This window comes from Solanum dulcamara, chromosome 3, assembly GCF_947179165.1.
Source record: "Solanum dulcamara chromosome 3, daSolDulc1.2, whole genome shotgun sequence".
NCBI classification, from domain to species: domain Eukaryota; kingdom Viridiplantae; phylum Streptophyta; class Magnoliopsida; order Solanales; family Solanaceae; genus Solanum; species Solanum dulcamara.
Window position 1 is genome coordinate 39,805,761 of NC_077239.1, and position 22,704 is coordinate 39,828,464.

Genomic DNA, 22,704 nt, shown 5'->3' on the forward strand with positions numbered 1-22,704 from the left:
GGTAAAGTCGGCGTCTGTGTACTCTATAAGACCCAAGGAGTGGAGGTTATCCTAGAAGGTAGTAAAAAACTCCATGGCATCCTGACCAATGGCTCCAAAAAATGTCGGGCTGACAACCTCTAAAAAACAACCAAAATCTTTTACTTATGTAGTGATATGTCACCCCCTGTAACTGGAGGTGGGGGTGTAACAACTGGTGGAGGCAGCTGAACCTTAGGTTCTGGCTGGAAAGGCAGATCTCGCGGTGCGGTATGTCCGCCACTAGAGATGGGGCCTGTAGTATAACCACAATAGTTGTGAAGAGCTGTGTAATTGTTATTTGTAGTGCTGGGGTCATAGGTGGTGTAGCTGGAGGTTGTGTTGCTGGTAGTGTTCCCTCTAACTGAGGAGGAATAGGAGTATCTTGATGGTCTTCTACTCCTCCCGAACTATCATGAGTTGGTGCTACTCCCTACATACTCCATGGGGCAAGCCTAGAGGCCTGCCCTAGCCTAGTGGGTCATCACCATAGGTGGTACTGCACATATGAACCATCCATTCTAAAGAGTGAAACAATTGAGATTTTAGGAAACCAATAAGACACAAAACTACATGAAATGATACAAAATAGAGAATGTTCCTAATAACATCGTGTAGCCTCCCGAAGATAAGTTACAATATTGTCGCACCCATTCACAGGACTCTTCTAGATGTTAGCGCTGTACAAGTGAAAACAATGAACCTGAGATCTGATACGAACTTTTCATGACCCGATATCTCAAGTTATGATGACATCTACTATAATCTACCAGTAGATAAGCCAACACGTAAACCAAAATTTCAAGTAATGGGTTTGAGGGCAAAACTAATTATGAACAGGAAATTTTTCACATAAGCAAAACATAGATAAGTGGAAGCATAACCAAAACCTAATATCTACAACTAAGGATCTCCTATAAAATGAATATCACAAAATACAAGTACAAGTCCCAAAAGTGGACCAAAAATATAAACATCAATTGGCTAGTCTTAGAAATGCCAAAGACTGGCCATCTAAGCTAAAGGAGACATAAATGATCTAAAAATGAAATGTGCTCACCCTGGTCTCCCAAGATGATAGCAACAGTCTCGATCTATCCTCGATGATAGCTGGTGCTCGGTCCTACATCATGAAAGGGGATGTAGAGTGTAGTATGAGTATCAAGACAATATATACCCAATAGGCATCATTGGCCGACTGAGCAGAAAAGGTAAGAGCAATATGAAAAAGAGGAATAAGCTTAAAAAGTAATCATAATAAGCATCTAAGGTGGAAAAAATACTAGCTAAGAGAACTACAGCTAATTACATACAATTAGGCCCCCATAATCCCAAATGGGACACTCATGCCTAAGTTAAAATAAAAACCCAAATGAACCACCATAAGTCTGCCGAGTACATAGATTATCTACAACTAACAAGGCTAGCAACTAAGAATTTGTTATGCCAAGAATTGAAGAATTATTTCATTTTTGAACAATGAATCTCTAAGAATCGATGAACCAAAAATACTTTAGGAATCGAGGTTGGGACTGGGACCCACATGATCTCCCGAGTATTCAAGGTGGTCGACGCCAGGGATGGGTACTCGGATGCTCGCTATAAAGCATCAGTACGGTCAAGGCCAGGGTTGGGTACCAAGATGCTTGCTATAATATGTCGGTACAGTCGAGGTAGGGGTTGTGTACCTGAATGCTGGCCATACTAGAAATCGATAGAGGTTGGGTACCCGGATACTTTCCATAGCATATTGGTATGGTCGAGGCTAATTCTAGGTACTCGGTTGCTCACAATACTAGCAAGTCGGTAGAGGTCAAGGCTGGGTATTGGATACTCCCTAGTGGAAATTAAGAATAGAGGCTAGGGATAAGTACCCAGATGCTCATAAATAATTAGCCTAAGGTGCCGAATATTCTCTTTTCCAACTGGATGATAACAGTTTCGAGAATTTCTTTCCCAATGAGTCAATAGATATGCCACCAAAGCTCGAACCAGAGCCAAAAACAAAAACTCACATAAAGGATCTAAGCCCATTGTAGCAACGAAGGGGCAAATAAGGTAAGTTTACAACCTATCCTAAGTCCAACATGTTCCATAATATCAACAAATAATAATTCAACTGTTCTTACAATACCAACCAATAAGGAAAGGAACACATGCTTCCAATTAATCAAGAAACCCGATAAAAGCCTAAAACATGATTTCTAACACCTAAGATATACAAATAAGCTACCCAACCCAAATTACATCTATTTTAACATGTTTTCACACATTTTGGCTCAATCTTAAGAAAGGAAAGTCATAGCCTACTTGTAGGCCGAACATGCGCGTTTCAAATTACTATGCTGGAGCTTTTCCCCTCTGAATGGCCTCGAAATGCTTCCAAACTATCAAAAACATAATCGCAACATCATTTTGAGAATTTAGACACTAACTTTACAATTTCTAGAGATGGACCAATTTCAGGTATAAAATGGGAGATTTGGGATCCATGTCCGGAATTTCAAAATTGACCCTAAAAATAGGTTCTAAGAAGCACCCTAAGCTCAAGGATCAAATTACAACACAATTGAGGTGGAAAAACAAAGAAAGACGATTGTGCAACAAAATTCTCGTAATTTGAACTAAAAGGGTGAAAATGGCAGCAACTTTGATCAGCGATTTCTCAAAACCGAAACTCTCCCATTCTAAAAAAATTAAACCATGACATTACTTGAGAAAAAACCCACAACTTAGACTCAAAATTACCAAAAATAGAGCTCATATGATCAAGACACAATTACCCAAAGTTCAACAAAAATTCAATCCGAAAATGACTAAAGCAGCAACTAGTTTCTTAAATTTACCACAGAAGAAATCTCCCCTAAAGTTTCTGAGCTAACCAACAGATTTCCCCCGATTATTTTTTGAATTTAGTCCTTTAATTCACCTAATTTGAGCTTGTATTGAACGATATATCGAGGATTGAAATGAAGAAATGGAGCTGAAATTCTTTCTTGGTAATTTATTAAAAGAACAAGACTTAGCCTCCGTGAACACGGTCTAAGTAGCCTGCAAATGAGGAGGTCAGGAAACATGTCCTTCGCGAACTAGGAAAGAGGCCCGTGAATGAGGAGGCAAAAGCCTCACACCTTTATGAATACGTTCAAGACCCCGTGACCGCGTAAGAGAAACACTCATACCTCCATGAATGCGGCCATGGCCCCGCGAACATGGAGAACAAGAACTTGGGTTTCTGCAAATGCGGCTAGGGGCCCATAATTACATAGAAAAAGTTCACCTACACTAGATATAAGCTAAAACTCTAATGTTTCTCATGTTCAAATGTTCCAATGGGGTGCTCAAAATTCATTCGGAATCCCATGCGTGCAAACAAAATATGCTACCCACCAAATTCAATGTTCTTATCATGACCCACTCCATAGGACGTAACTAGTGCTCGAGTTGGGCACCCATATGTACCCTTAGGCCCACTTAGCGTGTTAGAAGAATAAACAAATATACAAATCAAACAAGGACGCTAGAGAGCATACGGAAGCAGATGTAGCACCCGAAGGCTGTTAAGGCCGTCATGGAACATTAAAGTCCAAAATATATACAGAACCTATAGATCATATACAAAACCCACAATAAAAGTCTACAGACCTCTACAGAGCATAGCATGATCATATGATGGGATAGGCCCTGTCGTACCCTTGACCAACGTGTACAAATATGCAATAGAAAAGTTAGTACCACAATAGGGCTCCAGACAAAGGAGCACTGCCAACCAATAGGGTGGATGTCCTAAGAAAGAGAATCAGCAAACCAAGTGTCTGTACCTGTGGGCATGTAACACAACCCTTAAATAAAGGGGGTTAGCATTAATATTGTACCGATTATGTAAAACATGGACTGTAATAGGTAAAACCATTACTAGAATAGAAGGTGAAAAAATGAGCAAAATATCCAGAATATCAAAATGCTTTTCATAATCACAGATAATATATGAAGAAAAACATATACCATATCCGGCCCCATTATGGGACTCAATGAATAAATCATGGTCTCCGCACCATCACCAGCACCACAGCACATCATAACTCCAGAGTACGGAATATCTCTATTAAAAATCATATCATATCAGATGGTCATATCATATGTGTACATGGCACATCATTACTCCACAAATCAAACCCATGTACAGGGCATACCTACCCCCTCACATCGAGGCACAGTGAATGATGCAGAGAAGTACGCATGATAATAATTCCTGACCCGGGATCGGTGAAGGAAGCATTGAGGCATCCACAAGTGGAGTAGTGAGAAACTAAATATGCTTTAAATCATTTTTGATACTCGATGAAGTTAACAAAATGAGCTATTATTCAAAAATTAAGACAAGAATCGTATCCAGTACCTTTTGAATATCACTATGATTTATATCCAAATAAAACTTTTGGAATCATATACACATATCTAGGCATGATAAAATATCCTTTGGAAAATCAAGAAGTTGGCCATCCTAGTAGCTTTACGAATAGGAACTTCCTTGGAATCATATAAAATTCATATACTTATTTCATAAAAACCATGCCAAAAAGGAAGATTGTTTTTATATACTTATGTCAAAACATGCCAAGAGAAAGAACGGTTAGCTTTACATACTTATGCCAAAGACATGCCCAAAGAAGGAATGGTTAGCTTTACATACCACTTACGGATTACTCCTAATACATTTGCCTCATCGTATCTTGAACCTATTTAACATGAAAGTAATACTATGGTTAATGACCTTTCACTTTTAAATTCCAAATTTACAACCAAGTCTCCATAGAGGTAATTTCCTTATCCATTTCCCTCGACTAGTTCATTACTAGTTCCTAAGTTACCAAAAATTGGGCAGCATCTCCCCTATAACTTTAACATCCCCGAGATTTCAACTTGGCCAAAATATAAACAACCATACCAACAAAAACAACCAGCAGCATATATATAAATAAATTACTTCAACACTACCCAATACAACTCAAAACAACCAGCTCCGAACTATGATACCAAAATGGAGTTCTTAGCCTTTATTTTATAAAATCTTTTACCATACGGAACAAAGGGTCGTGTGGCTGCAACCAGAAGCACCCACTCCCCTTTTTGAGTACTTTACATCCCTCCAAGACGCAATTAAACCACCCCCATCCTGAAGCACCACAACAACAACAAACTACTCGACTTTGGTTTACTTACTACGACTTCAATTTAGTTTATTTCTAACGTCAAGCATACTTATACACTTTTTCCACTTCCAGCTTCACTTAAGACATGTAATATACCCCATAACAGCATCATAAAGTTTAATTTGAAAGGGAAAGCCTTACCTTAATTGAAACTTGCCAAAACTCACTTCGGATGCTCTTCTAGCGCGACTGAAACTTCGTGGTTATTTGTTGTCCATTTGGGGCTTCTCGAAATAATAAATTTATATTACTAACACCTTAATAACTTCTTGGTATACCCCATATAATTAATTCATAGAGCATAATCGGAGAACTTACCTTTTTCTCCTCCTGAAACTGTAGCTCTTTCTTCTTTCTAGCTTAAGTTCTCTCTTCTTTTCTTCTTTCTAGAACTTTCTTTTAATAAGGATGATTTATGAGATAAGGATGGAAATATAAAGTAATAAACATACATATATAGGCTATTTTGGGGGGGGGGGTGACATATGTAAACCCCAAAGTATTGACACATGTTAAGCCCTTGTTGGGCCAACACATCGCATCACCCCTCATGAGTTGCCACGTGGTAGGTGGGGCCCATCCCCCTGCTACAGCTGCTGCCATGTGGAACATCCATCTTCTGCCATATGGCACTCCCTCTTGCTGCCATGTGTTGCTCTCTTTTTCCCCTTGTGGGTTCGTAATCTCATCTTGCTTTACGAACCTATGTAAATCTTACCATGTAAGCTTGGTATTTACTCAAATAGCTTAAGTATGTAACACATCCAAAGTAATTGCTTACACAAATAAGTCGAGTCCTACAACTCGTTATTCGTTCTCCAACTTCTTCCAGATTCTTATAACTCTATTTCCAATCTTCTCTACTATGGGTTATCACAATCTCCTTTCCTTAGAGCTATTTGATAGCGTTATAGATTACCTGGCTCACATGTTAACTCCTAATAAGCTTAAGAGTTCTTAAGAAGTCTTAAGAAGCTTTTAGAAGATTTAAGAAGCTTTAGGAAATCTTAAGAAATTTAAGAAGCTTAAGATCCTTTCAAGAAACTTAAGAACGCGTTCCAAGGTACAAAAGTATGGGGTGTAACATTCTTCCCCCTTTAGAAAATTCATCCTCAAATGTTAACCCGTATTATAGGGTTTTACGAGGATTTTTGGGAGTTCTCTATAATCGTTGTCTTCCAATCCTTTTAGGAGTTTAGACTACCTTTGGATATAGGGAACAAGTACGGATATCTCTTCTCTACCTCTCTATAACTTATACAAAATATTATAACTATATTGTCCTTATTGAACCGTTATTCCTTTTACCACGTAGTTACTCACTTATACCTATACGTAACATATACATATTCATAGGTTACATAACCCCACCGATATAACTTGTATGAGGTAGACATAGTGTTTTTGTCTACGAGTTCATTCTGCTTCACCTATCTCATTCACATTGAAACTCGCTTGTCCAATCTTATCATACTTCTTTCTTTTCTTTTATTCACTCCTTGCTCTTCTCACTTCCAATAATAGGGGGCTTCCTGTCCCTTTTCCTTGGTTATTTATCTATAGCAACATCATTTGCGACCAACGCTATAGCCAACCTCTTGGCTTTTAACACCGCATGGTGTTGTTATCCTTCACACGATCTCTTGAGTTATTCAATACCCTTCCCTAGTCGTACCCTTTCTTTTTTGTACCCACCCATCTTCTAATGTTATGTCGTGTAGGGTTTTGACAAAAACTTCTTAACACCACCTTAAATACCATTCTGACTTCTATCCAATTATTGTTAGCTTTCAGCCCTTCTAACTTTCTTCAGCACAGGATCTTCTTGAAGTTTAAACACCCCTGTCCGCTATATTGTAGTATCCATTATTTCTATTTTGACCTTACATTCTTCTCATCCACTTTCCCCCTTAAGGGGGGGAGGGGTACTTATACCTTTGTCCAATCTCAAAACTCATCTAATTCTCTTTTCCCAATCCGCTTGGTACTGTATCATCTCCATCTCTTTCTTCATTCTTTATAACTTCATTCTGTACGTACGAAACCTTGACTAAGTCATAAAGTGATGAGAACCTTTCCATACATAGCGCGACATCTCACCAATTAATCTATACTTGTGTAATGTGACCCATGGAATAACTCATCTAAGGCCACACTCCACTTATCTTTATCAAGAGTTAATTAGCACTTTTAATCATTCGAATTTCAATTAGGCAATACTTATGTTCCGACGATAATTGTCCAAGGTTCTCTTGCAGGAGTAGATTTATCCCAACCTATATCCTTTGTTTCTTGGGATGATTGTATATTGTACCATTTATTCCTTAAGTTTACCCTTTTTGTCTATTAAGGATTCCACTATTGTTGGGGCGACGTTGTGTGTACGCACCACCCCTTTATACCTTATACCCCTTTCCCTTAATGTATACCCAACACCAACTTCAAATTTTCTCAACAACATACCAAGTCCGCCTCAATCAGAGCCTTACCTTATAACCGTGTAATCATATTGCACTTTTAAGTTCATATTGCACGTTCCCCTTTCATTCTGTATTTGCATTCATTTAATCATATTTATCTTGGGTGCTTCCGTAGATTTCTCTTATCATTTATCCTGTCTATGTCTATCTTTTATTCCACACAAGAGGAATCTTATACTACCTCTATATTATTTGTAACGCATTACTTCCACATAAACCTTTTTCTCATTTCCAAAACGTATTCTGTCCATCCATCTTTATTCGTATCAGACCAATCATTCCCTAACACCCATTCTATCTCGTTTCTCATCCTTCTTCAGCTTGGTCTTTCATAGTTATGTCACTTTTATCATTTGTATCTTTGGCTACATATGTCATGACCTATTTTTACACTGTCATCTTGCTTTCTTCTTGCTTACTCCTTTTGGTTACTCTTTCTTTCCTTGTGCACGCTATTATTTCCGTTATCGCATAATCATTATTCACAACTTTCCCTATGGAACTTGATAAGTCTTTCTTATTTGTTCCCTAGCCCGCTTTTCTGTTTCACACTTATCCTTATATTCTTATAACATGGATCACGTCCTATCACTAGCCACTTTCTCACTAGGCTTTACTTATTTTCATAATGATCCTCGTTATATTCACATCATATCCTGTCCGTATTCCACCCTATAGTATAACACTTCTTAACCTTTTTCATGATTCTTACTATGGGTTACTTACCCTTCTTAGCTAGTTTTATCCTTACTATCTTCCAAGCTGTCCTATTAATACTTCATATCCGTCACATTTGTGTTTCCCTTGCACTCTTATCTTAATCATACTGTTACTCCCTTTTAATTAAAGCTCATCACAGTTTCTCCCTGTGTATCAATTATGTCAGTGCCTTAATATATTGTTTTATCCAAAACTACCAGTCTTCTCTAAATCATGTCCCTAGGGTCACAAGTCTTTTCCAACTTCAATTTACCATATCAATATCGACCTCCTAGTTTCTATTGCCATCAATTAAATAATTAACTTATTTCTCGAGGTCATCCATACTCGTGGTTTATCCAAATTTCATCATTATCGTGGGCACAACCTTCCAAGACATGCTACAGCCTTGTATCTCATTCTCTTTTTATTTCTAGGAAAATTTGGGTTGAGTTTTCTCTCTATTTGTTATTATCTCAAACCTGCACGTAGAAAAGACCAACAGTGCCTCACAAGGCAACATGTATAAAGATACATATATATGTATCATATCACATCATATCGCAGTCACACAGGGCGCCCACAATCAACAGTATGAAAATGGACTTACCACATACGTCCACTAGAACTTTCCCCGTTACACTTTCCTGTCTACTCTTCCTTTTAATTTACAACTTTACATTTCAGTTCTACTTCAATACCTACCCAACAAATATCTTTTGTGCCTTCGGTTACCTACGTGCCTTGTGACTTCTAATATCATTAGTCACTTCCTTCCGTTGTTGTCATCCTTCAGTTAACATCCAAGGTTAATATAAAGAGTTTTCGTATGACTCGGATCTATCGCACAATCTTTGATATTAAAGAAAGGTAAATTCCTAAATGTCCTATAACCGCCTTTTTATAGATGTGTCGCGCAACACACCGATAAACAAGACACTACTAGACATGGTTGGTAGACATTCCGAGGAAGGAAAGCTCTGATACAACTTTTGTCATGACCCACTTCATAGGCCGTGACTAGTACCTGAGTTGGGCACCCATACATACCCTTAGCCCTAGTTAGCATATTAGTAGAATAAACAAATGCAAAAATCAAATAAGGACGATGGAGAGCATACAGAAGAAGATGTAGCACCAGAGGCCGTTAAGGCCATCACAGAACATAAAAGTCTAAAACATATACAGAACCCACAAAAGATATCCAGAACCCACAAGACAAGTCTACAGACCTCTATAGAGCATAGTTTGATCATATGACAGGGCAGGCCCTGTCGTACCCTTGACCCAATAGAAAAGTTAGTACCAAAATAGGGCTTCAGACAAAGGAGCACTGCCAACCAATAGGGTGAATGTCCTAAGAAATCGAATCAGCAAACCAAGTGTCTGTACCTGTGGGCATGTAACGCAACCCTTAAATAAAGGGGGTCAGTATGAATATTGTACCGATTATGTAAAGCATGGACTGTAATAGGTAAAGCCATTACTAGAATAGAAGGTGAAAAAATGAGCAAAATATCCAGAATATCAAAATGCTTTTCATAACCACAGATAATGTAGATAGAAAAATATATTCCATATCCGTCCCTATTAGGGGAATCGGTGAATAAATCGTGGTTGCCGCCCCGTCACCAGTGCCATAGCATATTATAAATCCAGAGTAGGGAATATCTCTATAATGAATTATATCATATTAGATGGTCATATCAGATAATATCATGTCATATGTGTACATGGCACATCATAACTCTAAAAAACAAACCCATGTACAGGGCGTACTTGCCCCCTCATATCGGGGCACGACGAATGATGCAGAGAAGTATGCATGATAACAAAACTTGACCTGGGCTTGGTGAAGGAAGTATTGAGGCATTCACGAGTGGAGTAGTGAGAAACTAAATGCACTTTAAATCATTTTTGAGACTCAATGGAGTTAACAAAATGAGATATTATTCAAAAATCAAGACGAGTCGTATCAAGTACCTTTTGAATATCACTATGAGTTATATCCAAATAGAAATTTTGGAATCATATACACGTATATAAGCACGATAAAATATCCTTTGGAAAATTGAGAAGTTGGCCATCCTAGCGGCTCTAAGAATAGGAACTTCCTTGGAATCATATAAAAGTCATATACTTGTTACATAAAAACTATGCCAAAAAGGAAGATTAGCTTTATATACTTATGTCAAAACATTCCAAGAGAAATAAAGGTTAGGTTTACATACTTATACCAAAGACATGCCAAACGAAGGAACGATTAGCTTTACATACCTCTTACAGATTACTCCTAATACGTTTGCTTCGTCGTATCTTGAACCTATTTAACATGAAAGCAATACTATGGTTAATGACCTTTCACTTTCCAATTATAAATCTACAACCAAGTCTCCATAGAGGTCATTTCCTTATCCATTTCCCTCGACTAGTTCATTACTAGTTCCTAAGTTATCGAAAATTGGGCAACATCTCCCCTGTAACTTCAACATCATCGAGATTTCAACTTGGATAAAATATCAACAAATATACCAACAACAATGAGCAGCATATATATAAATAAATTACTTCAACACTACCCAATACAAATCCAAACAACTAGCTCTGAACTACAATATCAAAATGGAGTTCTTAGCCTTTATTTCACAAAATCTTTTACCATACGAAATGTAAGGTCGTGTGGCTGAATCAAGAAGAACCCACACCCTTTTTTGAGTACTTTAAAGCCCTTCAACACGAATTAAACCACTCCCAACCTGAAGCAACACAACAACAACACACTACTCGACTTCGGTTTATACTCTACGACTTCAATTTAGTTTATTTCTAATGTCAAGCATCCTTATACACTTTTTCTACTTCCATCCTCACTTAAGAAATGTAATATACCATATAACAACATCATAAACTTCAATTTTAAAGGGAAACCCTTACCTTGCTCGAAACTTGCCAAAACTCGCTTCGAAAGCTCTTCTAGCGCGACTGAAACTTCGTGGCTGTTTGTTTTCCGTTTGGGGATGCTCCAAACCATAAATTTGTATTAATAACGCCTTCATACCTTCATCATATACCCCATATAATCAATTCACAGAGCGTAATCGGAGAACTTACCTTTTTCTCCTCCTAAAACCGTAGCTCTTTCTTCTCTCTAGCTTAAGTTCTCTCTTCTCTTCTTCTTTCTAGAACTTTGTTTTGATAAGGATGACTTACGAGATAAGGATGGAAATAAAAAGGCATAAACATACATATATAGGCTACTTTAGGGGGGTGACACATGTCAACCCCTAAGTGGTGACATATGTCAAGCCCTTGTTGGGTCAACATATCGCACCACCCCTCATGGGCTGCCATGTGGTAGGTGGATACCACTCCCTTTTGCAGCTACTGCATGTGGCACCTCAAGCTGCTGCCACATGGCACTCCCTCTTGCCTCCACGTGTCGTTCTCTTCTTCTCCTCCTGGGTTCATAATCTCATCTTGCTTTACGAACCTATATAATCCTTGCGACGTAAGCTTGGTATGTACTCAAGTAGCTTAAGTATGTAACACATCTAAAGTAATAGCTTACATAAATAAGTCGAGTCCTATGACTCATTATTCGGTCTACAACTTCTTCAGGATTCTTATAACTCTATTTCCAATCTTTTCTACTATAGGGTATCACATTCTCCTTTCCTTAGAGCTATTTGATAGCGTTATAGATTATCCGGCTCACATGGTAACTCTTAAGAAGCTTAAGAGTTCTTATGAAGTTTTAATAAGCTTTTAGAAGCTTTAAGAAGCTTTAGGAAATCTTAAGAAACTTAAGAAGCTTAAGATCCTTTCAAGAAACTTAAAATGCGTTCCAAGGTACAAAAGTACGGGGTGTAACAGTTCTTGACTCAATGGCGCAATCAAAATTTCCATACGAGATGGTTACAAATGAAATTAGGCCATACATCCAAGGGTCATTTTGAGTCAAATTACGAAATGGGCCTCGAGATTAGATCAAAAGCCTCAAAAAGCAAACAAAGGGTCGTTCTAGATCAAACTTGACAATCCAGAGCTATCTGCACTGTCAATATTTTAATCTTAGTGCATTTTCCAAGAAATATTGATCAATGTCAACATGGGCCAACTATAAAAGTCAAAAGTGCCAAATGGACTCAAACTCATACCGGTTGCCTCGGTACTCGTGCCGACTATTCTACTAGCCTAATTTAGCAATTTTAGAGTTGAAGGAACTGTCAGAATTTTGTTTCTAAGGTCAATTTCCTAAAGTTATGACCGAAGTCAACTTTTGAAGTTATAAAAGCTCCAAAATAGGGAAATGGATATAAAACTCCATCAACGACCAAGCGACTACTCTACCGGCGCAAGCAGGTCATAAATTACCTGGGTTCATTATATGAAATCCTATAAATGATGAAATAAAAGTAGTACTAAGAAAATGACATGGAGGGTCAGTATAGTGTTAAAATATTTGAGGTGCTAGACATTTTCATCCTCATGAATGAAGAGCACTGGACTAGTGGCCCTATGAATACACTCCTTCCATGAACGCAAAGATGAACATGCAACCCTCTACAAATGCAGCAAGAGGCCCACAAAGGCGGAGAGGAATTATCAAGAACTCCATAAATGCGGCCAATGTCCTGCTAATGTGGAGAGAAAATGTCAACATCAACAACTTCCCAAGGTTGAAATATCCCCAATCGGGGGCTTCGAACTTGTAGAAACCCCATTAACACAAACAAAACATGCTACTCTACTAAAATGGCATTCCAGACACAACGAAATCAATAAAATGACATATAGAGATCGTCTAGCCAAACATGGCACTTTCAAAGTAAAACTACCAAAATGCCAAAGAGCCACATATTCATCTCGTAAGCTTTGGGAACCAAAGTAAAGGTCGTTCTAGACCAAACATAGAATCCCAAAGCTAATTATGCTATTAGAGTTAAAATCTGAGCAAGTTTACCGAGAATGTTAACCAACGTCAAACTTTGGCAAAATTTTCAAAACTAAAATGCCTACTTGTATGTCATAACCAAACCTCGTGGGCCAAACTAAAATCACTATACCTATGCCTTATGAAATAAAATTATGCATGATTATATCATATATCATATCTGGCCCATTATGAACTCGGTGAATCTGTCATATATATGTATATCATATTCGGCCCATCATAGGGCTCGATGCCATCATCACATCATCATGTAATCATATCATATCATCATATATATATATCATACCCGACCCTCTAGTGAGGAACACGACAAACAATGCAGTGAAACTTTGTACTATACATACCCGGCCTAGGACTCGGTGAAAGAATTAATAACAATATGCACAAGCAAAGTAGTGATTAACCATATGCAAATTAAATCATCATCTGAGAATCGATAGAATAAGTAAAATAAACTCGCACTTGAGTATTAAAGGAGATAATCATATCAAATACTCTTCGAGTGTCACTATGGACAATATCAAATGGAGCCTCATGAATCATTATCATGTATAAATATAATGCAAAATAACTTATGAAGTCAAAGACATTAGTCATTATAGAGCCTCTTTTTTAAAAAGATCAGAGCTTTTTCGTATCAATCACTATCCAATCATATAAAAGACTTGAGGGCAGTAGCTCAATTATTCCAAGAGTTCCAACATTAAAAAGTTAATAAGAATCATGAATTATACCAAAATATGAATTATACCAAATTAGAATGACTGGAATCATACATATATATCAAAACATAATGATATACTTTCCAGGAATCAAGACCATTAGCCATCCTAATGTGTCTAAGAATAAGAGCTTCTTTGGAATTTATACGTTCGTCGTCTATTTGTTTCATATGGATCATATCCAAAGAAACAAAGGTTAGCTTTATATACCTTTAGAATTTATCCGCACACAACATATATATGCTTCCCCATAGTGTCTCAACCTATATTAAGACGTTAAGCACTACAGTTAAGCAATAGAAAGGCATAAAACGTACTTTATCATTGGTAGTTTATTTCTAAAAAATTGGACACCACCTCCCCTATATCGCTCACTTTACTTACCTCAAAACCAGTCGTACAATCACTAAGTAACATCAACAATCACACATTCAAATGCCATGTTAAGACAAGCCAAGACAAGACTCAAGAATACCTTTCAACAGCCCATATAACATTTGACTTTTATTAGTTATCAACATGACAACTACGATCCTATCGGAGTATTCGTAATAGGATGCAGCCACCACACCTTATCGAAATGATTTAAACATCCCAACAATTAACCATACAATGCATACACTTAATTCTTCAATTCAACACAAGCAGCCAGTCATTACAACTAGCCCTTAAATCAATTACAACCCCAACTTGACATATCGAATTCTTTCATTTTCATCATATAATTAGCCACAATAATAACCCCAACATTAATCGGAAATAATCCACTATTTTTAGATTAGAACAACCCCAATACGGCCCAAATGGAGATTTAACATTAACATATACAATCTCTTCACTTTTAACACATGATCCATAACCATAAAAGCAACAACAACAATCAACCCAATCTAATTCAAGAAACTCCAATTCTGTCCATTTTAATACCAACACTAATCATTGTGTTTTCTTAATTCCAATTTCATTTAATACAAATTAATCTCTTCATTATAACATTATTTCTAGATTAAGGAAGACCACATTCATAACATCCAACAATAATTCAAATCCATATACAACTACTACATCTTCAAGTTATGTTTAATGATCCATAGTCTTAATATTTTTATCGGAACATTCCTACAACAACTCAACCAACATAAAACATAACGTATAATCTTAACTATCATTAATCTTTCAAACTCAATAAGAACAACAAAAACATATCAAAACAACCCCTAATTAACAACATAAGGATGCTTGAAATCTTACGAATACTTGTGGACACACCAAGGAACCCATATGAGATTTTTACACCTTATTTCATACTATCTTTTCATCAAATTTTCATGATACATAGCAGCAGCACCAAGACCATTATATCACCTATTCATATGCAAGTAAACTACATTATTATCACTAAAATGTTTACAACAACCCACAACAAATTTATCTTCAACTTTAACTAATAAATATCTTTATTCACATCATAAAATCCATAACAATAACAATCAAAATATTGAGCCAAATTAGTTCACCATCATCTACACCAAACTGCCCCCAACGTGTCCTGACCCAACCCCATAGGCTGTGATGGGTGCCCAAACTGGGTTCTCGCATATATCCCTGCTATTTATAAGTAAATTTGTCCCTTGTTTAAGTTATAGCACATCAACAAACAGGATAACATATAAACCAGCAAGGCTTATCATAGGCACCACTATACATACATGCATATACAACCCATACACAACCCACATACATGTCCACAGACCTCTAACAGTAAGAATAGTTACATAAGGCAAGGACAGGGCCCCCACCATACCTGTGAACAAATAAATATATAAATCGAGGGTTAATACCAAAACTAGACTCCAACACAATACATCACTTCTGAATTGCTGAGTGGAACTTGTTAATATGACATATGTACTAAGTATGTAAAGCATAGACATTTCATAAATAAAGTCACATTTGAAGTAGAGATCAAGGAAAAAAATATGATACTCAATAAGGCACTGTACCTGTGTCCTACGAGAAAAATCGTGCCCATCATTATCATATATCGCACCTGGCCCATAATGGGGCTTGGGGCCATAATCGTATATCATACCTCAACACAATATCATCATATTATATCATTGCATACATATACCGTACCCGACACTTTATGGGACTCGGTGTCATCATATCATCATATACTATACCTGACAGTTTATGGGACTCAGTGACATAATCATCATATACCATACCCGGCCTTTTATGGGATTTAGTGTCATAATCATCTAATACCATATCCGGCCCTTTATGGGACTCGATGTTATAATCATCATATACCATACCCGGCCATTTATGGGACTCATTCTCAAAATCATCATATATCATACCCGGCCCTTGATGGGACTCGATGTCATAATCATCATATATCGTACCCATCCCTTTATGGGACTTGGTGTCATAATTATCCTATTATAATCTGAGACTCAATAGAATGATCATACTGGACTATCCTTTGAGGTTCAGAACAGTACTTATCCCAAGTGCCCTATAAGTGTCATCAGGGGTCGTATCAACTAGAGTCTCAAGAATCATAGGAATTTATCAAGTACTGCCAAACAACTTATGAAATCAGAGTTATTGGTCGTCATAGAGTCCTTAGAAATAAGAGCTTATCAAAGTAAGGACATGACTCACTATAGCTTCTATGAGCATATGGACTTCTACATGCCAATTCTTATTTTACGTACAGAAGGTTCGAGGGTAGTAGTTAAACTACCATAACAGCATTAACGTAAGAAAATGAGTAAAAGACAAGAATCATATTCGGAACTTAAGAATGAGATTACCCCAGCTTGTATACATATCACTTAATTTTAGGATATGCCAAATGAGAAGAGAGGATAGTTTAGGTACTTACTACTTTCCATCACAAAGAAACCTTAAGAGGCAATAACTTAACTAGTATAGGAGTTCTACCATCGAGAAGTGAATAAGACTTATGGACCATACTTGGAGTTTTAAGAATAGAATTACTCCCAAATTTCATACACATCTCATAATTGTGCTAATACATACTAAGAAAAAGGACTTAGCTTCACATACTTACTACCCTCCATCATATAAAAGGCTTGACAGCTGTAGCTCCATTATTATGGAAGTTCTAACATTTGGAAGTTGGTAAGAATCATAAATCTTGCTCGGAGCTTTATGGATGGGATACTCCCCAGAGCTTGCATCTTGTGGTACTTATATCAAGACATGACATAAGAAGAGAAAGGATAAGATTCATATACTTATGCCAATGACATACCAAGAGAAAGAAAGATAGCTTTACATACTTATGCGAACGACATGCCAAGAGAAGAGAAAGGATAAGCTTTACATACTTATCCCAAAAATATGCCAAGAGAAGGAAGGTAGCTTCACATACCTCTTTAGGGATTACTCGTAACACATATTTCCTCAATATCTCCTTAACCTATTTAACATCAAAGTAATACTAATATTAATGATATTTCATTTTCCAATTTCGAACTCTACACTCAAGTAGTCATAGGAACCATTTCCTTATCAATTTTCCTCGACTAGCTTATTACTAGTGCTGAAGTTGCCAAAATTTGGGCAGCATCTCCCCTATAACTTGCCCTATCCAACTGCTAATTTTAGCAGCCATATTACAAAAAACAACCAGTAGTTATATATACAATCAAATCACTTCAACGTTACTCAATACAACTTCAAACAACTAGCTCAAAACTACGATACCAAAATAGAGTTTTTAGCCTTTATTTCATAAAACCTGTAACAATACGAAATGGAGGTTCATGTGTCTGCAACCAGCAGTAATCAACCCCTTTTATAACACTTTCCATCCCTAAAACATGCCATCCAACAAGCTGCAGCCACAACACCAAAATCAATACATACTACTCGACTTCAATTTAACGCTAGAGACTTCAATTTAGTTTGTTTCTAACGTCAAGCATTCTTATGCAATTTTTCCACTTACATCCATATTTAAGAAATGTAATATGCTCCATAAAAATATCATAAATGTTATAACCCGTACTTTGCACCGAAGGACATGTTGGGAATACTTGTAACAGGTCAAGGGTAAGACTATGCTTAGTCTTGTTATATACAAGTTTCCATTGATTAAGTTGGGAGGTGGAATTATTGGAAAAGTTAAAGGGCAAAATTGAAATTTCACATGTGGAAATACTATAAAAGATTAGGGGTAAAATTGGAATTTCACATGTGGAAATACCATAAAAGGTTAGGGGTAAAGGTGGAATTTCAACTTGGAATTATTAGGAAAGGTGAGGGGCAAAATGGTAATTTCACATGGAACCCTCTTAGTCATAAAATCCTAGAATGTTCAAGAGAGTTGGAAGAAGATAGAATAGCCAAAATCTCTAAGCAAAAATAAGAGAGAGTTTGGCCATGGCAAGAAAAAAATTAACCCTCCAAATTTTATCCCCAAAAATTATAATTTTCTAGTATTCCTACTAAGTCAAGGGTGCTCTACAACATGGTGTAATTGTTTTGGAAGTTTGGAGACTTGTTTCATTGATTTGGAAGTGAAGAAGTTAGAAGAAAAAGGTAAGAATTCATTCATTTTATTAAGTTGTGAAGGTTTGTGTATGTTGTAGTATGTTGAGGTGTATGGAATTTATGAAAATATGGAAGTTTTCATGGTAATATGATGCCATGTATACATGTTCTTATATGAGTAAGAATTATGTAAATTTTGTGTAGTATTTTTGTGTAGTATTTTTGTGTAGTATTTGGATGGTGGTTATGTTAATTATTTGGTGTTGGAAAATGAAAGTTGGATGAGATTAATTGAAGTTGGAAATAAGAGTTAAGTGATGAGATGGAAAAAAATTAAGGTTGCATAGCTTGTTAGTTGTTGTTGTAATTTTTGGAATATAAGGAACCTTAAATGGTGTATTTGGTATTAAATTAGTTTGTAGGAATTATACAATTTAAGTGTTATATTATAAGAAGATGGAAGTAAGTTATTAAAAGTATGGAGTGTTGTTGTTGGTTGTGAAGTTGGAGAAAGAAAATGAGTTTTTAATATTTTTATTGTATTTATGGAATTTTTAAGTGAAGTATGGAATTGAAAAAAATTGGATAGCTTACTTGGAATAATTTTTACTTATGTTGGAATGAGTTGAGATTTATTTTGGATATGGGATATTTATATTTATTTGGAAATGCAAAGTTTGGTTGAAAGTTGTTGCACTAATTGGAAAATTACACCAATTTATATTATGGTGTGTTTAAATTGATTATTGATGAAATTGGTGTTGTTGTTGGCTTGGTTGTTGATATTGTGGCCGAGTTGTAATCTCGGGGTTGCTATATATATAGGGGAGATGCTGCCGAAATTTTTGTAGACAAGTATTGGAAAAATTGAATTCTTAAAGTCTTATGAATAGTAATTGGTAAATGTGACCAATTGTAGATTTTGGAGGAAACGGGAATTGAATTTGGACAACCGTAAAACGTCAAAAAGGTATGTAAAGCTTTACATTTTCTTCTCTTGGCATGTCCTAGATGTGATAGGATTGAATACGAAACTCGGGGATCACTCTACTCTTCGGAATCGACGTTCAAAAATTTCCCTTTTCTATTCAATAGAATTGAATTAGGTAATTATGAATAATTTTGGAAAAATTGTCTAAACTTCTAGATTTTGCACAAATGAATTCCGAATACTTTGAAACTCCTCTAAATAATGTTATGAAGTCTAACGCACATGATTTGTATATGCCACCTCATTTGACCGAGGTGGGCCCCACTATTCCGAATTTTCCTTCGTTATTCCGGTTGAGTTACGGTAGGTAGAATTTGATAGAAACTCTTTGCTATGCTTCCTAATATTATATGAATAATTATTCCGTTAATTCCCATAATATAATTTGAAAGTACGAAGACGATTCGGAAAATACTATTTTTACGTAAACCATTGTGATATCGGAAGTACTTGTACTATTATTATTATTATAGTTTCCTTTTATGTTTTGTTATCAAAATTATGCCATCGAGTCTGTATAAATATTTTATGATTTAAATTGCATTAGTTTCTCACTACTCCACTCGTGGATGCCTCAATACTTCTTTCACTGAGCCTGGGCCAGGATATGTTTTCGTGCGTAATTCTCTGCATTGTTCGCCGTGTCCCGACGTGAGGGGGCAGGTATGACATGTACCATGGGGTGGTAAATATTATGCCACGGAGTTATGCTGTGCCATGTACATATATGTTTGTGATATGATATGATATGATATGATTTGATATGGCCATCTGATATGATATGATTTGTTACGGAGATATTCCCTACTCTGGTGTTATGCTGTGCCGTGGTGCCGATGATGGGAGGGCAACCACACTTTGTTCACCGAGTCCCTAAGGGGGCCGGATATGGCATATGTCTGTACATATATGATTTGAGATTTTGATAAGCATTTTGAAATTCTAAACATTGATTTTATGTTTTGCATATACTATTCAGTTTATGATGTTATATAGTTCAGTGCATGCTTTACATATTCAGTACATTTTCCGTACTGACCCCCTTTCTTCGGGGGCTGCGTTATATGCCCGCAGGTACCGACGTTCGTTGTGCTGAGCCGCCTGTTTAGGACATCTGCTGTGTTAGTTACAGTGCTCCTTTGTTCGGAGCTTGTATTTTGGTACTGACTCTATCTCTGTATATTTGTATATATTGGTCAGGGGTACGACGGGGCCCTGTCCCGTCTTATGACTATGTTATCATCTGTAGAGGTCTGTAGACAGAGTTATGTTGTGGGTTTTGGATATATGGTTTGGATTTTTGTGTGTTTTGTGACAGCCTTTCAACTCTCGTGCATATATTTACTTCTATAATATATTTAGAAATTTCTACTAATCAATACATTTGTTTATTCGAAAAAAAAAATAGACTAATTTGGGATAAGGGTACGTTTGGGTGCCCAACTCGGGCACCAGTCACGGCCTACGGGGTTGGGTCGTGACAAAAGTGGTATCAGAGCGGTTGGGTCCTCGGAATTTCTACAGACCGTGTCTAGTAGAGTCTTGTTTATCGGTGTGTTGTGCACCACATCTATAAGCAGGAGGCTACAAGACATTTAGGATGTTACTTTTTTCTTCTTGTCTTAGATCGTGCGATAGAGCTATATTATTAGGATGATTCTTTCCTAACGAAATAATTGTCATTATTTTCAGTAATGCCTCCGAGGAAAACGACGGCTACCCAAAAGGGCAAATCAGTAGCACCCGGTGAGATTGGTCAGGCGCACAGAGTTACCAGGGCCCGATCGATGCCTGAGAGGGAGACTGTGCCCCCGACAGCCAGCTCTGCTACACCGCCAGAAATTAGGGCAGCCCCAGCTGAAGATCAGAGGGCGGATTCACCAGTATTTGGAGCCCCAGTACCCGAGCCTCTAGCTCCACAGTCAGGAGCGGAAGGCAGGGCTATGCAGGATGCGGTGCAGTTATTGACTAGGTTGGTGGCTGGACAAGAACACAGACGCGGTTTAGGCGGAGATCCGGTACACAAGTCTGATAGTTCGAGGGCTCGTGAGTTTCTGACTTGTAACCCTCCAGAGTTCTTCGGGACAAAGCCCGAAGAGGACCCCCAGGAGTTTGTTAGAGAGATGCAGCGCACTTTACGTTTGATTAAAGCTTCTGCAACTGAGTCGGTTGAGTTGGCTTCATATAGATTGCACGAGGTAGCTGCTAACTGGTTTGAGTCCTGGGAGCTGTCCAGGGGTAGACTAGCTTCTCCAGCAGTATGGGACGAGTTTACAGAGGCATTTATCAGTCATTTCCTGCCTCCTGAGATGCGTAGAGCCATAGTGGACAAATTTTTACAGTTAAGACAGCGAGGCCGCAGTGTTCGCGAGTATAGTTTGGAGTTCGACTCATTGGCTCGACATGACAGACAGAATGCACAGATATGTGATGGGCCTAGATCGTTATCTGGTGGATAGTTGTTTGGTGATGGCTGCTCAGCCAGGGATGGACATCGCCCGTATTCAGGAATATGCTCAGGGCATGGAGGACAGACATAGAGGACGCCAGTCCGACCGAGATTTTGGCAGAAGTCAGCCCAAGAGGGCCAGGTCAGCTGGATATTTTGGAGAGTTCCGAAGTAGGCCATTCCAGCAGCAGGGTAGCAGACAGCCCACCCAGCCAGCACGGAGTATGCCTTTACTATCCTCAGGCCGGAGATCAGGTGGCACAGGATATTCGGGAGCTGGTTTGAGCTCTAGGGCTTCCGGTTCGCAGTTAGACAGAAGTTCTGGTCAGATGCGGCCACCCAAGCCCCCGTGTTCTTATTGTGGTAGGTACCATCCGGGAGAGTGTTATCGTGCTACAGGAGCTTGTTTTGTTTGTGGTCGTCAAGGCCATACGATGAAGGATTGCCCGAATAAGGGTGATTCAGGTGGAGCAGCTCGACCTACAGGATCATTTGCTGGGTCATCATCTTCTTCGATAGCTATGCGCCCCACGGGGCAGGGTGTGTCTACACCAGCAGGTCGTGGTAGAGGTCGGGGTGGAATTTCTGGTTCTAGTGGCCCTTCGAACCGCACCTATGCCTTGGCCACCCGACAGGATCAAGAGG

The 22,704-nt window shown here is 37.8% G+C and overlaps 1 protein-coding gene across 1 annotated transcript; it reads left to right on the forward strand.

Moving 5' to 3' along the window:
* Positions 1–19,295: 19,295 nt before the first annotated feature.
* On the forward strand, positions 19,296–22,069 carry LOC129883548 (uncharacterized). The gene is made up of 2 exons (XM_055958184.1): positions 19,296–19,589; positions 21,303–22,069. The coding sequence occupies exon 2, from the start codon at positions 21,305–21,307 to the stop codon at positions 22,067–22,069; it is 765 nt and encodes a 254-aa protein (XP_055814159.1). The 5' UTR covers positions 19,296–19,589; positions 21,303–21,304.
* Positions 22,070–22,704: the final 635 nt, after the last annotated feature.

Excerpts from the sequence above, each read along its gene's own strand:
- LOC129883548 (XM_055958184.1), top strand. The coding sequence starts at position 21,305 with ATGCCTCCGAGGAAAACGACGGCTACCCAAAAGGGCAAATCAGTAGCA.